Source organism: Balaenoptera acutorostrata, chromosome 3 (genome assembly GCF_949987535.1).
Source record: "Balaenoptera acutorostrata chromosome 3, mBalAcu1.1, whole genome shotgun sequence".
In the NCBI taxonomy this organism is placed as follows: Eukaryota; Metazoa; Chordata; class Mammalia; order Artiodactyla; family Balaenopteridae; genus Balaenoptera; species Balaenoptera acutorostrata.
Window position 1 is genome coordinate 77,585,318 of NC_080066.1, and position 20,737 is coordinate 77,606,054.

Consider the following 20,737-nt stretch of genomic DNA (forward strand, 5'->3'; position numbering starts at 1 on the left):
CCTCCCACCCTTTGCAGGCCACCTTCATTCTCGCCTCAGGATGATTTGAATCCCGTATTATCTCCACAGCTCCTGTGTACACTCGTGCTTGACCCTTAACAGCAACAGGGGGCAGAAGAGGCCTGCAAATGCTTTAGAGATTGTGCACTTCCAGCAAGCTCCCAGGTGACAGGGACGCTACTTACTGGTCCATGGGGCACCCTTTCAGTAGTGAGTGCCTAGAACAGCACTCTTCCTCCTACCTGAGGGGAAAGATTTCTTTTTCAAAGGTACAATCTACCATGGACCAATACTTTCAGAAAATAAAATAAAAATGAATGACGAGAAAAGTGAAATTTTAAAAAGACACACAAACTATACGTCCCAACTCTGTATTACTGGGCTCAGTAAACATAACATTAACCTAGCAAATTACTCAGGTCCTCTGAGCCCTCCCCTCATCGACTCCTGCACACACAGCTCCAACTACAGAAGCACAAGAAATCAGGGCTGCTCAAAACAAGGTCTAACTGCCACCGCTACATTTTATGGGCAAAGGAGAGGATGTACTAGAAGAAGCAAAGGATTTGCTTTGGGGCTCCATGAATATACTCCCCACTAAAATGGAGTTGATGAAAAATCGCTCCTGATACATAGAGGCGCGAACGTCTGACCACCTACCTGGCCACTCGTCCCCGGAGATCTCCCAGGCCGGAGAGCTGCCGCAACTCCAGAGTCTTTAAGGCAGAATTTGTTCCATAGCTAATGTTGTCCCGGGCGCGGATCTGCTCCTGGAGTACCTGAGCAACACACAAAAACACTAATGGAGTCATCCGGGAATTCACATGCTGCCACAGGAGCATTTTATGCTTTTGGCAAAAACAAGAAAGTTCAACTCCTTTCAGAAGAGGCTCCTTTGTAATAGTCACCTGATATACACGGAGAACCAGAGGCTTAGAAGAGAGACCTCAGAGATGACGCTTGGACCAAGGCCCTGCATTTACCAGTAAAAACACTGAGACTCAGATGTCAGGTGACTTGATGGAGGTCCCGCTGCAGCAAGAGGCAAAGCTGAGACTAGAAGCCTGGACTCGTGGAGCACAGTTCAGAGGTCTTACCCCGCTCCAGGGTGCTTTTTAATAGTTATTGTTTTAGGCAAACGATCCCTAAATCTGGGAAATAATAAATCAAGAAAAAGCGGGGGGAAGAGGGGCATCAGACAAAGAGGTCCAAATTCCAGTCCCTCCAGCTGTGTGATCCTGGGAAAGTGTCTAAAGTTTTCTGAGCTTCCTTTTCCTCATCTGTTGATAGTAATGGTGATTATACTCTTAAGGCCACTTTATGGGAACATTACATAAGATAATGCATATAAAGCACTTAGCGCAATGCCTAGTACATGGTAAATACAGCAAATGCTAATGATTCTTTCTAGTACCTATTCGTAACAACATTTATACAGCACTGGAATGGTAGAATGTGTCTCAGAGAAAAGACATTAAATGAAAGCAGAACTACTGGAAGATCGAATGACCCAACACAAAAGCATGAACTCGTGCAGCAGCCATCCTGGGAAATCTGCAAAGGAATGATGGAGATGAAGAGGGCATCCGTGGTGTTTATTGAGCATGTCCTGGGAGGGGCCCAGGGCTGCGATACACGCTGACATGCACAAATCCACACGGCACCCTGTGAGGGAGGTACTCTCAGGACCCCTGTGTTATAGACCAGGAAGTGAGGCACCAACAGCTGAACTGATACACTCAACATCACCTGGGGAGCAAGTGGCTGGCTGGGACTGACCCAGGCGGCCTGGCTCGAGAATCCAAGCTCATAATCACGCTGCAATGCTGCCTGCCAAACCAGCAAAGAATCTGAGAAAGAAGCACTAAGGACAGACAGACAGATATGAAAACCCAAGTCCTAGGTTACAGGAGACCCCTCAAAAGCAAAAGCAAAAGTTTGCATCAGACGTTTCTTTGAACATTTCCTTATCCTTTTGCTCACCGCTTCCTTTCCCCCTCTCTCCTCCTCTCCCTGTATTCTGTCCTCCACACTCCCCCTATCTCATTACCACACTCTCTCCTTCTTTTTTTTTTTTTTTAATAAATGTATGTATTTATTTGGCTGCATTGGGTCTTTGTTGCTGTTCACAGGCTTTCTCTAGTTGCGGCGAGCGGGGGCTACTCTTCGTTGCAGTACGCAGGCCACTGTGTGGTTGCTTCTCACCAACAGTGTGGTGGTTTCTCTTGTTGCGGAGCTCGGGCTCTAGGCACGTGGGCTTCAGTAGTTGTAGCACACAGGCTCAGTAGTTGTGGCGCATGGGCTTAGTTGCTCCATGGCATGTGGGATCTTCCCAGACCAGGGCTCGAACCCATGTCCCCTGCACTGGCAGGTGGATTCTTAACCACTGCGCCACCAGGGAAGTCCCTCCTTCTTTTCAAAGAGAAAGCTTTTGATTTCTCATATCGTTTCCCTTTCAGCCATTTTTTTTTTTTTTTAATTTATTTTATTTATTTATTTATTTATTTATTTATTTTTGGCTGTGCTGGGTCTTCGGTTCGTGCGAGGGCTTTCTTTAGTTGCGGCAAGTGGGGGCCACTCTTCATCGCGGTGCGGGGACCGCTCTTCATCGCGGTGCGCGGGCCTTTCACTATCGCGGCCCCTCCCGTTGCGGGGCACAGGCTCCAGACGCGCAGGCTCAGCAGCTGTGGCTCACGGGCCCAGCTGCTCCGTGGCATGTGGGATCCTCCCAGACCAGGGCTCGAACCCGTGTCTCCTGCATTAGCAGGCAGATTCTCAACCACTGCGCCACCAGGGAAGCCCAGCCATTTTTTAAAATTTTCCTATTTGCCTGATGTCAACTTGAGTATTTATTCTCTTTTGCTTTCTGTTTTGTTTTTTGTTGTTGTTGTTATTTTAAAAGATGAGTACCAAGTTCCTTTATTTTAACTATTTCTTCCTTAATAATGAAGACATTTTCCTTTTAGTACAGTATTTTCTGTGTCCACGGGTTATGTGTGAAGTGTTTTCTTTTTTATTGTTTTAATTTCAGTTTTGAATTCCTCTTTGGTCTAAGGATATCTAGGTATCTAAAGATTACTTAGAATTGTATTTCTTCATTTTCAAGGAGTTTTTTATTCTATCATTTTTACTATTTATTTCTAATTGTACTGGCTTATGATCAAAAATATGATCTGTAATATATTTAATTTTTTGAATGTATTGTGGCTTGCTTTGTGGCACATGACTGATTTTTCAAAAGTTTCATGCAAAAACCTATTCAAGGAACAAAAGGTTCAATACTGCATATTAGATTGAGTTTGCTGACTTATTTATTTATTTTTGTCTACTAGATCACTCCAACTATGAAAGAGGTGTTATGAATTCTTACACTGTAAGATACTTTCATCAAAGTCTCCTTACATTTTTTTTTTAACATTTTATTTATTTATTTTTGGCTGTGCTGGGTCTTCATTTCTGTGCGAGGGCTTTCTCTAGTTGTGGCAAGCGGGGGCCACTCTTCATCGCGGTGCGCGGGCCTCTCATTATTGCGGCCTCTCCCGTTGTAGAGCACAGGCTCCAGATGCGCAGGCTCAGTAATTGTGGCTCACGGGCCTAGTTGCTCCGCGGCATGTGGGATCTTCCCAGACCAGGGCTCGAACCCGTGACCCCTACATTGGCAGGCAGATTCTCAACCACTGCGCCACCAGGGAAGCCCCTCCTTACATTTTTAATGCTGTTTACTTTACATATTTAGCTGCCATTTTATTTGGACATACAGATTTATGTATGATCAAAGTGGCCATAGCCATTATATAATAACCTTTTTTATCTGATTTAGTGCTTGTAATATTAAGTTTCATCTTACCTAATATTAACATTGCTACTATACTTTATAAATATTAAAGCAAATATCTGCTTGGTCTAACTATATACCAGACACTGTTCTAAGTGCTATAGGTGTGTTAACTGGTTTAATTCTCACAAAACGCTATGAAGGAGAGACTATTAGTATCCCCATTTCACAGGTGGTGAAATCTCTAAGTGATCAAGTAACTTGCCCAAAGCCACAGTCAATACCTGAGGGAGCTGGGATTTGCACCAGGAGCTTGGCTCCACAGACTGTGCTCTCAATCATGACATTATGCTGCCTTATATTTTCATTCGTCCTTCCATCTCACTTTCTTTTTTTTAAATTTTATTGAAGTGTTGTTGATTTACAATGTTGTGTTAGGGCTTCCCTGGTGGCGCAGTGGTTGAGAATCTGCCTGCCAATGAGGGGGACACAGGTTCGAGCCCTGGTCTGGGAAGATCCCACATGCCGCGGAGCAACTAGGCCCGTGAGCCACAATTACTGAGCCTGCGCGTCTGGAGCCTGTGCTCTGCAACAAGAGAGGCCGCGATAGTGAGAGGCCCACGCACCGTGATGAAGAGCGGCCCCCACTTGCCGCAACTAGAGAAAGCCCTCGCACAGAAACGAAGACCCAACACAGCCATAAATAAATAAATAAATAAATCAATCAATCAAATGTAGCATTTCAGTTAGCTAATCTATGAAAACACCTTTAAAAAAATGTGTTAATTTCTTCTGTGCAGCAAAGTGACTCAGTTATACATTATATATATCTATATACGTATCTATATATATATATATATATATATATTCTTTATATATCGATATATATATATATTCTTTTTCATATTCTTTCCCATTATGGTTTGTCACAGAATATTGAATATAGTTCCCTGTGCTACACAGTAGGACCTTGTTGTTACATCTCACTTTAGATTTACAATTTACGGTGCTTTTTGTTGTTGTTTCCTTTCTCCTTGTCCGTATTTTGACTGGTTTAATCAGCTTACCGTTCATTGCCTTTTCTCCCCTTGTTAACTGGGGAATGTTCTGGCCATTGCTAGTCCATGAATGGCTACCTCCCCTTTCCCAACATTTATAACCATATACGCACCTACTCCAGGCTCTATCCCTGCACAGCACCCCTCTCCTCCACACGAGACACTTATTTAGCACATTCACACCCACCCTCCTTCATCCTTCAACCCCAGATGACTTATGTGGAAGGATTTTTACTTTTCTCCCCCTCTTGCTTTTCCCCACACCAACTAGGCTTTGCTAAAATAATTCAATACTTCTAGTTGGGATGCAATTAGAATTTTGCTTGTAGAACGGCCCTTCTTTTTCAATTATCATTTTTTTCTTCTTCTTTTTTTAGCACTCTGTTACCCAGTCCCAGGCATTTATCGATATCCATTTACATGAAATGACAGGTCTTTTTCTAAGGATCACCGATTACCTTTGTGCTTCTCCTCTTCATTTCCCCCTATCTTAGGGTCTCTGTGCACAGTCACTGTGTTTGGTTAGAGTCTTTCCTCTAGCATTTTCCTCGGACCAGGCACTTGGATGAAAGACTCTCTGGATCCCTGCCGTGTCTATTACCTTCCTCCCTCGCTCTGAAGGGTGGGTGATAAACTGAAAGGGTATGAAACTCTTGACCTAAAGATCTTTCTTCCCAGTGAACTTGAAGCTGACAGGAAGTCTGATGCTTCTTCCTCTAAAAGCACCTTGGCTCCTTATGCCTAGATGCTTGTTTTCCATCTTTAGAGTTCAGGATTTTTATCAGAATGTACCTAATTGTGGATTTTTTTAAAAAAAATTCGATTCTACCTAGAACTCATTGAACACTTCAAACTGTAGTCTCAGATTTATCTTCAACTTGGGTAAATTTTCTTCTTCTATGTAATTATTGTTTTTTCTTTTCCCTCTGTTTCTTTGTCTCCTTCTGGAATTCCTATTATTCACATGCTGGGTGTCCTGGATCTGTCCTCTAAGTCTTGTATCTTTCCCCCCATGGTTTCTCTCTCTTTGTATCTGGCACTGATGTTTCAGCACTTCTTCTGCTTTGTCTTGTGGGTGACTAATTCAATTCATAAAAGTAACCATCCTTGCCTCTAGTTCATCTACTGACTTTTTAAAATTTAAGTTCAAGGAAGAAATTTTATGTTGTACCTGGATCTCCTTAAGCACTCTGTCTTATTACTCAGTTGGAGCTGTTGTAACAAAATACCACAGACTGAGCGACTCATAAACAAAAAACATTTCTTTCTTGCAGTTCTGAAGGCTAGGAACTCTAAGCTCCAGGTGCCAGCATGGTCGTGTCCTATGAGGGCTCTCTTCCTAGCTTGCAGACTGCTGCCTTCTCACCATGTCCTCACGTGCCAGAAAGAGGAAGCTCTGGTCTCTCTTTCTCTTCTTATAAGAGCACTAATCCCATCGTAAGGGCCCACCCCCATGACCTCATCCTAAACCTAGTTACCACCCAAAGGCCCCACCTCTAAATACCATCACATTGGGGGTTAGAGCTTCAAACATATGAATTTGGGGGAGGGGACACAAACATTCAGGCCATAACATACCCTAATTATTTTTCATGCAAGGGCCACCTGTTTCCTATTTCATTTGGGTCTGTTCTAAGGGCTGTGCTTATTCTTCCTCCCTCTGGCTGCCGGGCCCACTTAAGTGTGATGTTTCTTTTTGTTCTCTGCTCACTGGAGTGAGATTAAGTACGTAGTCCTAGGTGTAATGGAAGGAGCTTATGAGCTGGAGGTGCAGCTGATAACAGCACAGAGCCAGGGTCCAGGTGAGGTGCCGGAAGGAAGCATCTCTGTGTCCTTCTCTCTGCAGCCCACCCAGCCTGGAGCCAGTGGGGACACAGCCCATCTCTACAGCCCCTCCTCGCCTGCCTCCGCCTCAGTAAGGACAGGAGACCAGCTCAGACACATGGTGAGCAAGACCAGTGAGACTGGCCTTCTCTCTCTTACTCCTAAACCATGGTGTCGAGGACCTCTCTCCCAGGCTCTCCCCAGCCAGGTCTCTGCTGGCTCCTCCAGGCCTTCCTGCCTGCCCATCCCAGCTGTTCAGGAAGGTGGCACTGGAACTGGAAACAGGGAAGAAGGCACACTAAGTCACTACCTTCCTATCACCTCCTGCACCAATCTAGAGGTTTAAAGATACATTCACATGTAGCTACTTGTTACCATTTCTAGAAGTTTGATGATTTCCGGTATGCTGTCAATTTGCAGTCCAATTTGCAAATGAATGGGGAAGCCCTATTAGACAATAGATTTATGCTTGCATAAATCATTTTTGTGCTCCCTTCTATCAACTATATTTTTAAATTTTATTTATTTATTTATTGGCCACGCCGTGCAGCATGCAGGACCTTAGTTCCCCAGCCAGGGATCGAACCCGTGCCCCCTGCAGTGGAAGCATGGAGTCTTAACCACTGGACCGCCAGGGAAGTTCCACTATCAACTATTTTTTAAGTATAACATATATGCAGAGTAGTACACTTATATACAATTTTTTTAGGATTTTCAAACTTCCTTGTATAAAGCAGAAATGAGGGATGTGAGGATTCTGTGTTTTCCTTATTGGAAACCTGGCTGGAGTCACCATTGACGGAGTGATACTGACAGTGACAGTAAAAAAATTTCACTGGAAGGAATTTGGAACTGCTAGACCTATCTGTTATTTGCTGTAGTTTCCAGCTTTTTCTGAATGAACCTGCTCAACAGAATAGAAGAATGCAAACCAGTTACAATCACCTGTGAATGATAAAACGTTAGTCACTGGAACACACTCTTGCAAGGAAACTTGAGATCTGACTAATCTGGTTCTGACACTCTCCCACTGATGAGAAGGCAATGGGGAGCTCTTTCTCTTTTAATAGGAAATAACGCTATTTATCACAGTTAATAGAAAGTAATACTTATTTTTTTGTACATAATGCTTCAAATCTTTGTTTATAATAAGGCTTAAGACCATGGGTCCTCAACCATCTTTGGGGTGTGTAAGGATCCCCAAGTGGCTTGTTAAACACACAGGTTCCTGGGTCCCACTCCCAGGGAATCAAGGCGAGGGAATGGGCCCAGAGATGCAGATGGTCATGTCCACAGACCACTCCTGGAGAAACACTGCATTAGACACTGGAGAAATGACAAAGGCTCCAACCAATCATTTCATTTGAGTTGTTTCTCAGTCAAAAAAAGTCACTGGGCTTCCCTGGTGGCGCAGTGGTTAAGAATCTGCCTGCCAATGCAGGGGACACGGGTTCGAGCCCTGGTCTGGGAAGATCCCACATGCCGCGGAGCAACTAAGCCCGTGAGCCACAACTACTGAGCCTGCGCGTCTGGAGCCTGTGCTCCGCAACAAGAGAGGCCGCGATAGTGAGAGGCCCGCGCACCGCGATGAAGAGTGGCCCCCGCTTGCCGCCAACTAGAGAAAGCCCTCGCACAGAAACGAAGACCCAACAAAGCCAAGAATAAGTAAATAAATAAATAAATATTTGAAATAAATAAATACAGTCAAGCTATCTCTTTAAAAAAAAAAAAAAATCACTAAGCAAAGACCATGAAGAGCAATTCACCAAACAGGTGCTAAAAATAATTAACACATTTTTTAAAAGGTTCAGCCTGTCTGGGACTTCCCTGGCGGTTAAGACTTCGCCTTCCAATGCAGGGGCTGCGGGTTCGATCACCTGGTCGGGTTCAGCTAAGATCACACATGCCTCACGGTCAAAAAACCAAAACATAAAACAGAAGCAATAGGACTTCCCTGGTGGCGCAGTGGTTAAGAATCCTCCTGCCTATGCAGGGGACACGGGTTCGAGCCCTGGCCTGGGAAGATCCCACGTGCCGTGGAGCAACTAAGCCCGTGCACCACAACTACTGAGTCTGCGCTCTAGAGCCCTCAAGCCACAACTAATGAGCACGCGTGCCACAACTACTGAAGCCTGCACGCCTAGAGCCCGTGCTCCGCAACAAGAGAAGCCACTGCAATGAGAAGCCTGCTCACCGCAATGAAGAGTAGCCCCCGCTCACCGCAACTAGAGAAAGCCTGCATGCAGCAACGAAGACCCAACACAGCCAAAAATAAATAAATAAAATAAATTAATAAAAAAAAAATTTAGACAAAAAAACTTTTAAAATCACACCATTTCCATGTATTAAAGAAGGAAATACTTTAAATTTATAATATTAAAATGCATATCAAAAATTGAAAATGCACAGTTGGCCCTTCACAATACAACTTTTCCAGAGTATGATCCTTCAAAATATATTCATAATGTTCATAACCTTTGACCCTGTAACTCTAGTTCTTGTAATTAATCATAAAGCAAATAATAGCATGAATGACAAAAATGAATGCACAAAGATGTCTTCATAGTGTGATGCATATACAAAGTATTTTACAAGGTATCTGCATGGTACATTATTATGTACCAGTAAGAGGTTCATGGCGAGCTTTTAAAAACAAGAGAAAATGTGTACAACTTAATAGTAAGCAAAAAGAAAGGGTACAAAATAAATACACAGCATGATTACAGCTCTGTATAAGGTACATAAAAAATAATACTAGAATATTAATGACTTGCTTATCTCTACGGTTAGATTATGGTTGATTTCTCTTTTTTGTATTTTCCACAATGGGCTTACACTACTTTTAAAACCAGAAAAAAAAAAAGTGTGCATATGTATGTGTGTTTTACCGCTTAGAAATAAGCCCATTTAACTTTCAGAATTCTTATGCAGATGAATAAGATATTATATTAGAAGTGCTTTCTTTGAGTAATACAGAAAAGAACTGTGTCTGAACTTAACACAATATTCACATTACTGAAAAGTTATGTGAAAAGAGAAGGCATTAGAGAGGTTACTATTTTTTTTTTTTAATCTGAAGGATATCACTTTATTTTATTTACTTATTTTTTAACATCTTTATTGGAGTACAACTGCTTTACAATGGTGGGTTAATTTCTGCTTTATAACAAAGTGAATCAGCCACACATATACATATAGCACAGGGAGATCAGAGAGGTTACTATTTAAAGGAATTCTATGATGAAGCCTTAGAAAAACAATCCCTCTGTAAAGCCAGAAACATTTCCTAATTTGTCATTTGGGGACGATATATCATCATGATATGTTTACTTTAAAAAGGTTACAACCCGAAGTATATCATCAACTCTCCATTATTGCCAATTCAATTCAAGAAACTCTTTTCTGTAGGCCTACTATGTGCTGTGCACCAGGCCTGCCTTCAGGAAGCTCAGCTGCAGCAGGTAAGACTACAGGGTGGAAAGTGCGTGGCCTAAACCCATATGAGCAGAGAGAAGAGGCCGGCCCCCTTGAAAAAGTGACGTCCCGGGTCTTCATTTATTTTTTCTAATATAGGGCCAATCTTTTTTTTTTTTTTTTAATGTATTTTTTTTTTAAACGCATTGTTTACTTTGTTTATTTATTTATTTATTTTTGGCTCTGTTGGGTCTTCGTTTCTGTGCGAGGGCTTTCTCTAGTTGTGGCGAGCGGGGGCCACTCTTCATCGCGGTGCACGGGCCTCTCACTGTCGCGGCCTCTCTTCTTGCGGAGCACGGGCTCCAGACGCGCAGGCTCAGTAATTGTGGCTCACGGGCCTAGTCGCTCCGCGGCATGTGGGATCTTCCCAGACCAGGGCTCGAACCCGTGTCCCCTGCATTGGCAGGCAGACTCTCAACCACTGCGCCACCAGGGAAGCCCATATAGGGCCAATCTTTAAGGAAGATTCCTTCCCAGAGGCAGCAGGAATGGCACCACTGTGTGGGCCTCATAGCATTCTATCATGCCGTTTATGCAAAGGTGATGCGGACCCACACCCGGGGACCTCACCACCCAGACAGGCTAGGGGTGCCTCGGGATGACCAAGAAGAAACAGCCCTCCATGCTTCTCCTTCTTCAACTCTTCCTGGATTTGTGAGGATTTGAAAATGAAAGTGTGACTCCAATATCACATGCAGAAGGGCCCAATTACAGTAGGGCAGGGCCTTATAAGACAGTATCTTCTTACATAGCTTTTTAATCTTCACACTAGGACTTAAAACGCTCCAGAGTTCCAGCCTCATATATCAACTGCCTTCTTGGCATTTCCACCTGGATATTCAATGGGTCCCTAACACTTGCCAAGTCCTAAACAGAAGTCTCTCTAACGCCAACGTGCAGGAAGTCCTATCCGCTTGACCTCCAAGACAGATTCAGAATCCATCCACCTCTCCCCATCTCCACCCTGACTCCCTAACCAAGCCGCTCTGGACACCCTCAGCCTGTCTCCCTGCCTCTGTTCTTGCTTCCCTACATTCCCTTCTCCAGGCAGCAGCCAGAGTGATCTTTCTGAAACACAAGTCAGTCCATAAGCAACACGAGGGCAAGGGTTTTTAATCTGTTTTATTCACTAGTGTATCCTCAGCACCAAGCATATGAATGAATTCTCTAAATTCTTTTGCTTAAAATTAAATAATGGCTTCCCATCACCCCACCCCACCCCCAGTGACACTACAGTCCCATTGGTCGTCTTTCTGCTCCTCCAACATGCCGAGCTTCTTCCGCCTTACGGCCTTGGAACCTGCCGTGCCTTTTCTCTGGTATGTTCTCTTCTCTGTGTGTCTCCTGCCCCAACACCACCGCCTCGGCTTGGCTGGTCCTTCTGTCACCCCAGTCTCAGCTCACATGTCACCTTAGACCCCCATCACCTTTCCTAAAATAGCCCCACAATCACTCTCCATCATATTATCTCATCAAAACCCTAGACTTAGGCTGAAATTACCTCGGCTACTTAGGGTTTACTCCTATAAGCCCCAGCAGAATGTAAAGCAGGCCTAAAAGCAGGGGCCTTGCATGCCTGGGTCACTACTTTAGCCCCAGTGCCTCTAATAAGGCCTGGCTCCCAGCAGGTAGCTGAGTAATTTGTCAGTTATTTTAGCTCCATGTTCCGAGATTTGATCATCTACAATGAAGGCTCAGAGACTCTTAGCTAGCTGGTGCCCGGAGCTGCTCAGGCCCTCAAAGATGGAGTCAGACAAGCTAAAATGTATTAGAGACAGGGCAGACACCTAAACACCAACTTGTTAATTTACTTTGGAAACTTCTATCAAATATTCAGAACTAAACAAATATTCAAACTCCATTCACTACCTTCTCCCCCTAGAGTCAAGCCACATGACAAGCCAAGTCTAGTGGGTAGAGTTAAAAAAAAAAAAAAAGAATTTGGATCATGATCCATAGTTAATTATATGTCAGCTTAACTGGGTCATGGGATCCCCAGACAGCTGGATAAACGTTATTTCTGGGTGTGTCTGTGAGGGTGTTTCCAGAAGAGATTAGCATTTGAATTGGTGAACTTAGTAAAGCAGAAGGCCCTCCCCAGTGTCGGGAGGCGTCATCCAATTCACTGAGTGTCAAAATACAAAAAAAAAAAAAAGGAGAAGGAAGGTGGAATTCGCTTTCTGCCTGACTAAGCTGGGACACTGATCTTCTCCTGCCCTCAGCACTCCTGGGTCTCGGGTCTTCAGACCTGGAGTGGAATCTACACTATTGGCTCTCTGGCTCTCAGGCCTTGGAATTATACCACCGGCTTTCCTGTTCTCCAGCTCACAGATGGTAGAAGGTAGAACTCCTCAGTCTCCATAATCATGTGAGCCAATACCTTACAGTAAACATATCCTATTTATTGGTTCTATTTCTTTGGCGGTCTCGGACTAATACACACAATAATCATCAAAGTCCCTCTGCTAATATACCTGTTCCAATGGGACAAGATCATGCAGTTGCAGGCTGACATTCCTTTTTTAGGTACATGAGGTCCAATGGCTAAGATTCTCTCCTCGTTGACAGTGCTAGATTCACACTGAACCGAGTTCCCGTCTGTCCGTCCAACTATACGTTAACATCATCGTCCACACCTCTGCTCTGACTTGCCAATAAGGCCCAACTCTGCACATATCGCTTGAGTTCAGCAAACTCCTCAATAGCCCATTTGCAAATTATTAAGCTAGAAAATTATGTGTAATCTAGTCAATTAGATGAGGGTTTGATACATTTTTCCCATTTCCCACCTAAGTCAAAGCCAACACCCCAAGCCAGCCGGACATCATGAAGCCTGAGTACATGGAAACAAAGAGTAGGTCTGCAGATTCTAATCAGCTGGGTAGCAGACCCTGGCCAAAGACACGCTGAAGCCCCAAGGGGAAATGGGGGTCCCAACCACTTCCCTAAGCCATCAAACTGGCATGAAAGGGAAAGCTAACCCCACAAAAGGGCCAGGGACTGCTTACCAGGATTTGGTTCCCAGGGACTGATATGAGCTTAAATCAAAGGCAGTATGGATAATCCAGACATGTATAATTCATAGTTGACTACATTACCTCTTTTGAATTTATAATGATGATGATAATTTGTGGAAAGTTTCTGAGGAATAAATAATTGATAACATACTCCACATAGCAAGGCAAACTGCCAATGGAGACAATGAGTCGGGATGTATTAAAACAATATTCTTTCATTCAACATTTATCAAGCACCTACTAGACACTAGCCCACAGAGTCATCTGTTTTGACACTGGAATCTGCTGATAGAATACGGGCAATAACTACAGGATTCTCGAAGAACCAAGGACCCCAGAGCCTTTGATTATGAAAGATTTCCTGAGCTCCTACAATGTGCTAGACACTGTACTGTGTAGGTGCTAAAAATAGAAAAATTAAGACTCAGTTCTAGTTCTTGAGGATCACATAGGTTAGTGGTTTGACAATGTATTTTACTTTTCTTCCTGTATATAACTGTACAGAGCCACATGATAACCATAAAGACTTATTGAGGCAAATTTACCAAGATACAGTATTAACATATCTCAATTCGACTAGCTCTATCAGGAGCCTGGACTGAGCTGTACATGTCAAGAATGGTTTCAGCTTTAGTTTTATAATACAAAACCACCTGCAGGGACAGATTTTTACAAAACAAATACCCAGTAAAGTTTTACTGAGTGAACTGAAAAACCAGTGTAAACCAGTAATGAAAATAACCTAAAAACCAGGCAATTTACAGAAGAAATTCATTAAGAATCTATAGACAGGGCTTCCCTGGTGGCGCAGTGGTTGAGAATCTGCCTGCTAATGCAGGGGACACGGGTTCGAGCCCTGGTCTGGGAAGATCCCACATGCCACGGAGCAGCTGGGCCCGTGAGCCACAATTGCTGAGCCTGCGCGTCTGGAGCCTGTGCCCCGCGACGGGAGGGGCCGCGATAGAGAGTCCCGTGCACCGCGATGAAGAGCGGTCCCCGCACCGCGATGAAGAGTGGCCCCCGCTTGCCGCAACTGGAGAAAGCCCTCGCACGAACCGAAGACCCAACACAGCCAAAAATAAATAAATAAATAAATAAATAAGAAAATCCTTTAAAAAAAAAAAAAAAATTAAAAAAAAAAAAAAAAAAGAATCTATAGACAAAAAAATACACCTTTCATATCATTTAAATACAATTTGAGTATCTTCACATCTCTTTGCTTTAAATATGCATATTGCCTTTGCATAACATCCACTCTCCTAATTTTATATTGCTTATATATAAAGACTTCCTTTTAGTACTTTTAATCTACAACATGATTTCATTTTAACAGAGTTTGGCTACAATGTGGCAATTCTGATGTCTCATTAAGCATCCTAATTTTGGTTATGCTTGGGTAAACATGCTTAGGCTCACAATATATACAAAACTGTGTAATTAGTGTTTCATATAAAAGTCTATTAGATTTCCAAACTTTCTTCTGTTACTTTATAATGATATATAATTATTACCAGTTACAAAAAAGTAAATGCTCATATATGCAAAGTAAATTTTTTTCCAGAATTAGATTTTACTCAGACTTCCCTCTCTACAACGGAAATCATCTATTCATTTGCAAACTGCACACTCCAAAAATATATGTAAATGGAAGAGTGCTGTCTGGTTAAGGGAAGAACAATCATTACATAAAATGTGTTTCAGATGGAAAAACTCACTGCATTGTAAATTATTTAAAAATCATCTTAAATACACATTACAGAAAAATCGTGTTAAAAAGACATCTTAAAGAAAAATAATTAGCAAAGGCCTAAATGATAATGACTTTGGATTCCTAGGTATGTTTGCTATTAACTGTAATTATCTAAGCAGTTCAATGAACTCACACCAAAGGAATGAGGGGGCAGGGGAGAACTCAGTGAGAACTAAAGCTTTAATTACCTAGTTTCATGAAGAAATTCTTCCTGAGGGAGTAGAAATACGCAGAAAGCAAAGAATGACTGAATAGCACTGCCTGTCACATTTGAGAGTTGGTTACCTAAGATTGGGGTTCTAGAGGAGCTTCCAAGAGGCAAAGTAGAAAAGTAAAAGGAGCTTATCTTTGGAGTTTAACAGTCTGGGTTTAGTCTCAGCACTGCCACTTACTGGCCTTGAGATCTCAGAGAAGTCTCTTCACTTCCCTGGGCCTAGGATGCCTCATCTGAAAAGGACGCAGTTTGCACAAATGACCTCAGAGTCCTTTCTAGTTCTTTTTGCTACCATAAGATCTGCAATGGGCTTCAGTGTGAAATAGGCATTTATTCACTTAATAAGCATTCATGGCAATTTGCTCCAAACATTGTGCTGGACAATGTGAAGATGAGTAAGACAAAGTTCCTTTCTTTTTTTTTTTTTAAAACTCTTTATTAGAGTATAATTGCTTTACAATGTTGTGTTAGTTTCTGCTGTATAACAAAAGTGTATCAGCTACACGTATACATATATCCCCATATCCCCTCCCTCTTGCGTCTCCCTCCCACCCTCCCTATCCCACCCCTTTCTTTTTTGAAGGGCTCCCATTCTATCAGGGGATACAGACTTGCAAAGAAACAATGTCAGTCCTATTCAGTAAATACTATGGTAACAGCATCAAGTGCTGGGTGCCCAGGTTACATTAAGGGAAAAAGAACTAGGGCCAGGGAGGGAACTGGTAGTGAGGGCTTCCTAGAATGAAGGAACTTTTCAACAGCACTGAGGGCTCAGCTGAGGTTGGAAATTATATATTTCAAATGGTTCTGATGGTTGGATTAGTACAAAGGGAAAGTTATTCCCCAGATCCTACAGCTGCAGCTAAAGCACTATCACCTCTTACGGGGACAGAAAAAATTCAGTCCAGAGTTTTCTAAGGGTAGAGTTACACTCTCTGCTTTTACCTCAGGACAGTAATGTGGAATAGACTGTCTCCAGTCTCTGGTCTGTCCACCACCCACATAAACAAAGAGAACCCAGCAGAGTACCCACAGAGAAATGGGGAAGTCACACTACCTTCTAACATGAAACACAGGGGTGTCTGCAATTTTTTGTGACACATTTCTTGCCACTGGTGGAGGGAACAGGAATCTGAGAATCATTATTTATCCCCAATCACTTTGATTTTATCTATCACCCTCTCTAGATTTGAGTGCAGCAGGGCTATCAGCTCCCTAATATATCTCTCTTTTCAAAACTGAAATGTTTAAGTTGGGGTTTTTTTAATTTTGTGAAGGTGTCAACTTGGGGTTGCCAAGTTATTCAGCTTCTGGGATAAAATTGCTTTCGCACTCAAATATAAAACTGGAAAGATCATTCTAAATATGGACACCACCTTCCAAAAACAAGTAAATTATCTACAGCAATCTCTTAAGCGTTCTATGCCCCTTGGATACCATTAGAGTTCTTTGGCTGCCGGCAATTGAACCTGACTCTGGCTAACTTAGTTGGAAAATCTGGAATATACTGGAAGGATATAGGGGAGAAGTGCACACAATCAACAGGGTAGCTGGGGATCCAGACTGAGAAAAAGACACGAAAGGTATTTCTGGGACTTCCCTGGCGGTCCAGTGGTTAAGACTTCACCTTCCAATGCAGGGGGTATGGGTTTGATCCCTGGTTGGGGAGCTAAGATCCCACATGCCTCATGGCCAAAAAACCAAAACATAAAATAGAAGCAATATTGTAACAAATTCAATAAAGACTTTGAAATTGGTCCACATCAAAAAAAAAAAAGAAAAGAAATGAAAAGAGGGCTTCCCTGGTGGCGCAGTGGTTGAGAATCTGCCTGCCAATGCAGGGGACACGGGTTCAAGCCCTGGTCTGGGAAGATCCCACATGCCGCGGAGCAACTAAGCCCGTGAGCCACAGCTACTGAGCCTGCGCGTCTGGAGCCTCTGCTCTGCAACAAGAGAGGCCGCGATGAGGCCCGCGCACCGCGATGAAGAGTGGCCCCCGCTCGCCGCAAGTAGAGAAAGCCCTCGCACAGAAATGAAGACCCAACACAGCCATAAATAAATAAATTAAAAAAAAAAAAAAAAAAGAAATGAAAAGAAAAGGTATTTCCTAGGGTCCAGGCAGCAGGAACCACTGCCCAGCAACCTACAGGTACAGCTGCAGGGACGGCACTCCTGTCATTGGAAAACTCTGCACAGATTTCAAGCTCCAAAGGGAAATAAAATTGCTATGACCGAAAGAAATTGGAATGGATGCCATCAGTCACCAAAGCAACAAAGATCCACGACATCCCCTTATAACAAACACATGGTCCTTTTCTTTAAACATCAAAAGAAGGATAGACCAGAAATTTTAGAACCCTAAAGACAAATGTACTTCAATTAGAGTACAACTCTGAGTAAATCTCTGTCCTTAGTAAAGTGTATGTGGTAATCTGAAAGGACAGTGAAAATTGTTAATCATGTGGTACACTAGGACCTCACTTAGGTATAAGCTGAGGGAGAATCATCAAAAAAGGAAATCAGGGGCTTCCCTGGTGGCGCAGTGGTTGAGAATCTGCCTGCCAATGCAGGGGACACGGGTTCGAGCCCTGGTCTGGGAAGATCCCACATGCTGCGGAGCAACTAGGCCCGTGAGCCACAATTGCTGAGCTTGCGCGTCTGGAGCTTGTGCTCCGCAACAAGAGAGGCCGCGATAGTGAGAGGCCCGCGCACTACGATGAAGAGTGGCCCCCACTTGCCGCAACTAGAGAAAGCCCTAGCACAGAAACGAAGACCCAACACAGCCATAAATAAATAAATAAAATTAAAAAAAAAAAAAGGAAATCAACTATGCAAACAGTAGCCATAAAAGAGCCAGAATAGTTACATTAATATCAGACAAAATAGACTTTAAGACAAGAAATATTACTAGAGATAAAGAGAGACATCTTATAATGACAGAAGAACCACTACCTCAGGAAAATATACACATTATAAATGTATACACATGTAACAACAAAGCCCCAAAATACATGAAGTGAAACTGACAGAACTGAAAGGAGCAATAGACAATTCAAGAATAAAAACTGGACATTTCAATAACTGCAAAGGAGTCTCGATAAATTTAAAAAGACTAAACATATACAAAGTATGTTATCTGCCCATGTGAAATTAGAGATTCACAACAGAAATAAATTTGGGGAAACCCCAAACATTTGGAAATTAAATAACACACTTCTAAGTAACACATGCACCAAAAAAAGAAATCAAAAGGGAAACTTTATAATATTTTGAACTGAATGAAAACAAAAACACAACATACCAAAACTCATGGAAGCAGCCAAAGCAGTGCTTAGAGGACACATTATGGCTTTAAACACCATTATCAGAAAAGAAAGATCTCAAACCAATTCCCTAAGTTTCCACGTTAAGAAACTAGAAAAAGAAAAACAAACTAAACTAAAGCAAGCACAGAAAAAGGAAACAATATAGAGTTGAAAGCAATGAAATATAAAACAAAAAAACAAATAGGAAAAGATAATAAAACCAAGAATTGATTCTTTGAAACAATCGAAGACTCAATATTAAGACAGAAATTCTCCCCAAACTGATCTCATTCAAAGCAGTCTCTGTCAAAATCTCAGCAGGCTTTTTATAGAAACTGACGAGCTAATCCTAAAGTCTATATGAAAATGCAAAGGACCTAGAATAGCTGAAACAATTTTGAAAAAAAGAGCAAAGTTGGAGGACTTATACTACTACAAAATGATTTGAAATCATGATTTCTCTAAAGCTAGAAATTAAGGCAATGTGGTATTAGCATAGGAAAGCCATAAAGATCAAAGGAATTCAGAAATTAACCCTTAAATTTTATGATCCATTCTTTTTTAACAAAGGGACAAATGGGAAAATGATAAATATTTTTCATATGATATTCAAGGAAAATCTTAGATCTTTAATCTCACTTCATACATGAAAATTAACTCAAAATGGATCATAGACCTAAAGGTAAAAACTAAAATAATTTGAAGTAAACACAGCAGAAAAGCCTTGTGACCTTGGGTTAAGCAAACAGTTCTTAAGACACAACACCAAAAATATAAACCATAAAAAACCCTGATAAGCTGGACTTCATTAAAATTTGTAAAATTTGTGCTTCAAAAGACACCATTGGAAGAATGAAAATACAAGCCATAGAATGGGAGAAAATATTTTGCAAATCACATATCTGATAAGGGACCTGTATTTAGACTATATAAAGAAAATTTACAACTCAATAACAAGACAAATAACCTAATTTAAAAATGGATTCTGGGACTTTCCTGGTGGCACAGAGGTTAAGAATCCGCCTGCTAATGCAGGGGACACGGGTTCGAGCCCTGGTCCGGGAAGATCCCACATGCCGTGGAGCAACTAAGCCCGTGCGCCACAACTACTGAGCCTGCACTCTAGAGCCCGTGAGCCACAACTACTGAAGCCCGTGCACCTAGAGCCCGTGCTCTGCAACAAGAGAAGCCACCGCAATGAGAAGCCCGTGCACCACAACAAAGAGTATCCCCCGCTCGCCACAACTAGAGAAAGCCCGTGCCCAGCAACGAAGACCCAACGCAGCCAAAACTAAATAAATAAATTTATAAAAAATAAATAAATTAATAAATTTTTTTAAAAAATGGATTCTGACACATGCTACAACATGGATAAATCTTGAAAACATTACGCTAAGTGAAATGACCCAGACACAAAAAGGACAAATACTGTGTGATTGCACTTATGTGATATACCTAGAATAGGGAAATTCATAGAGACAGAAAGTAGAACAGAGGTCACCTGGGGCTGAGGTGAGAGTGGAATGGAGAATTACTGTTTATTGGGAACAGAGTTTCTGTTTGGGATAATCAAAAAGTTTTGAGGGCTTCCCTGGTGGCGCAGTGGTTGAGAGTCTGCCTGCTAGTGCAGGGGACACGGGTTCGAGCCCTGGTCTGGGAAGATCCCACATGCCGCGGAGCAGCTGGGCCCGTGAGCCACAATTGCTGAGCCTGCGCGTCTGGAGCCTGTGCCCCGCGACGGGAGGGGCCGCGATAGAGAAAGGCCCGCGCACCGCGATGAAGAGCGGTCCCCGCACCGCGATGAAGAGTGGCCCCCACTTGCCGCAACTGGAGAAAGCCCTCGCACGAACCGAAGACCCAACGCAGCCAAAAATAAATAAATAAATAAATAAATAAATAAAATCAAGTAAAACTTTAAAAAAAAAAAAAAAAAAAGTTTTGAAAACCGATAGTGGTGATGGTTGCATACAACACTGTGAATGTAATTAATGTCAATGAACTGCACACTTTAAAATGGTTAAAGTGATAAATATCTTACACACAATAAAAAAATAATTTTTAAAAATGGGCAGAAGACTCGAGTAGACACTTCACCAAAGAAGACACACAAATGACTGATAAGGACATGAAAAAGTGCTCAACATCATTAGTCATTAGGGAAATGCAAATTAATAGTGCAATGAAATACCACTACACATCCACTATAATGACTATAATCAAAAAGACAGATAATAGCAAGTGTTGGTGAGGATGTGGAGAAACTGGAACCCTCACACATTGCTGGTAGGATTGTAAAATGGTATAGCCACTTTGGAAAATT

General features: G+C 42.4%; 1 protein-coding gene across 5 annotated transcripts in view; it reads right to left on the reverse strand.

Moving 5' to 3' along the window:
- The window catches only part of FAM81A (family with sequence similarity 81 member A), a 126,282-nt gene that overhangs the window by 31,325 nt on the left and 74,220 nt on the right, over nucleotides 1-20,737 (reverse strand). For all 5 annotated transcript variants that reach the window (XM_057542410.1, XM_057542413.1, XM_057542411.1 and 2 more), the window contains exon 4: nucleotides 661-779. In XM_057542410.1, the coding sequence (XP_057398393.1) occupies nucleotides 661-779 (119 nt within the window). The remainder of the gene's footprint in view (nucleotides 1-660; nucleotides 780-20,737) is intronic.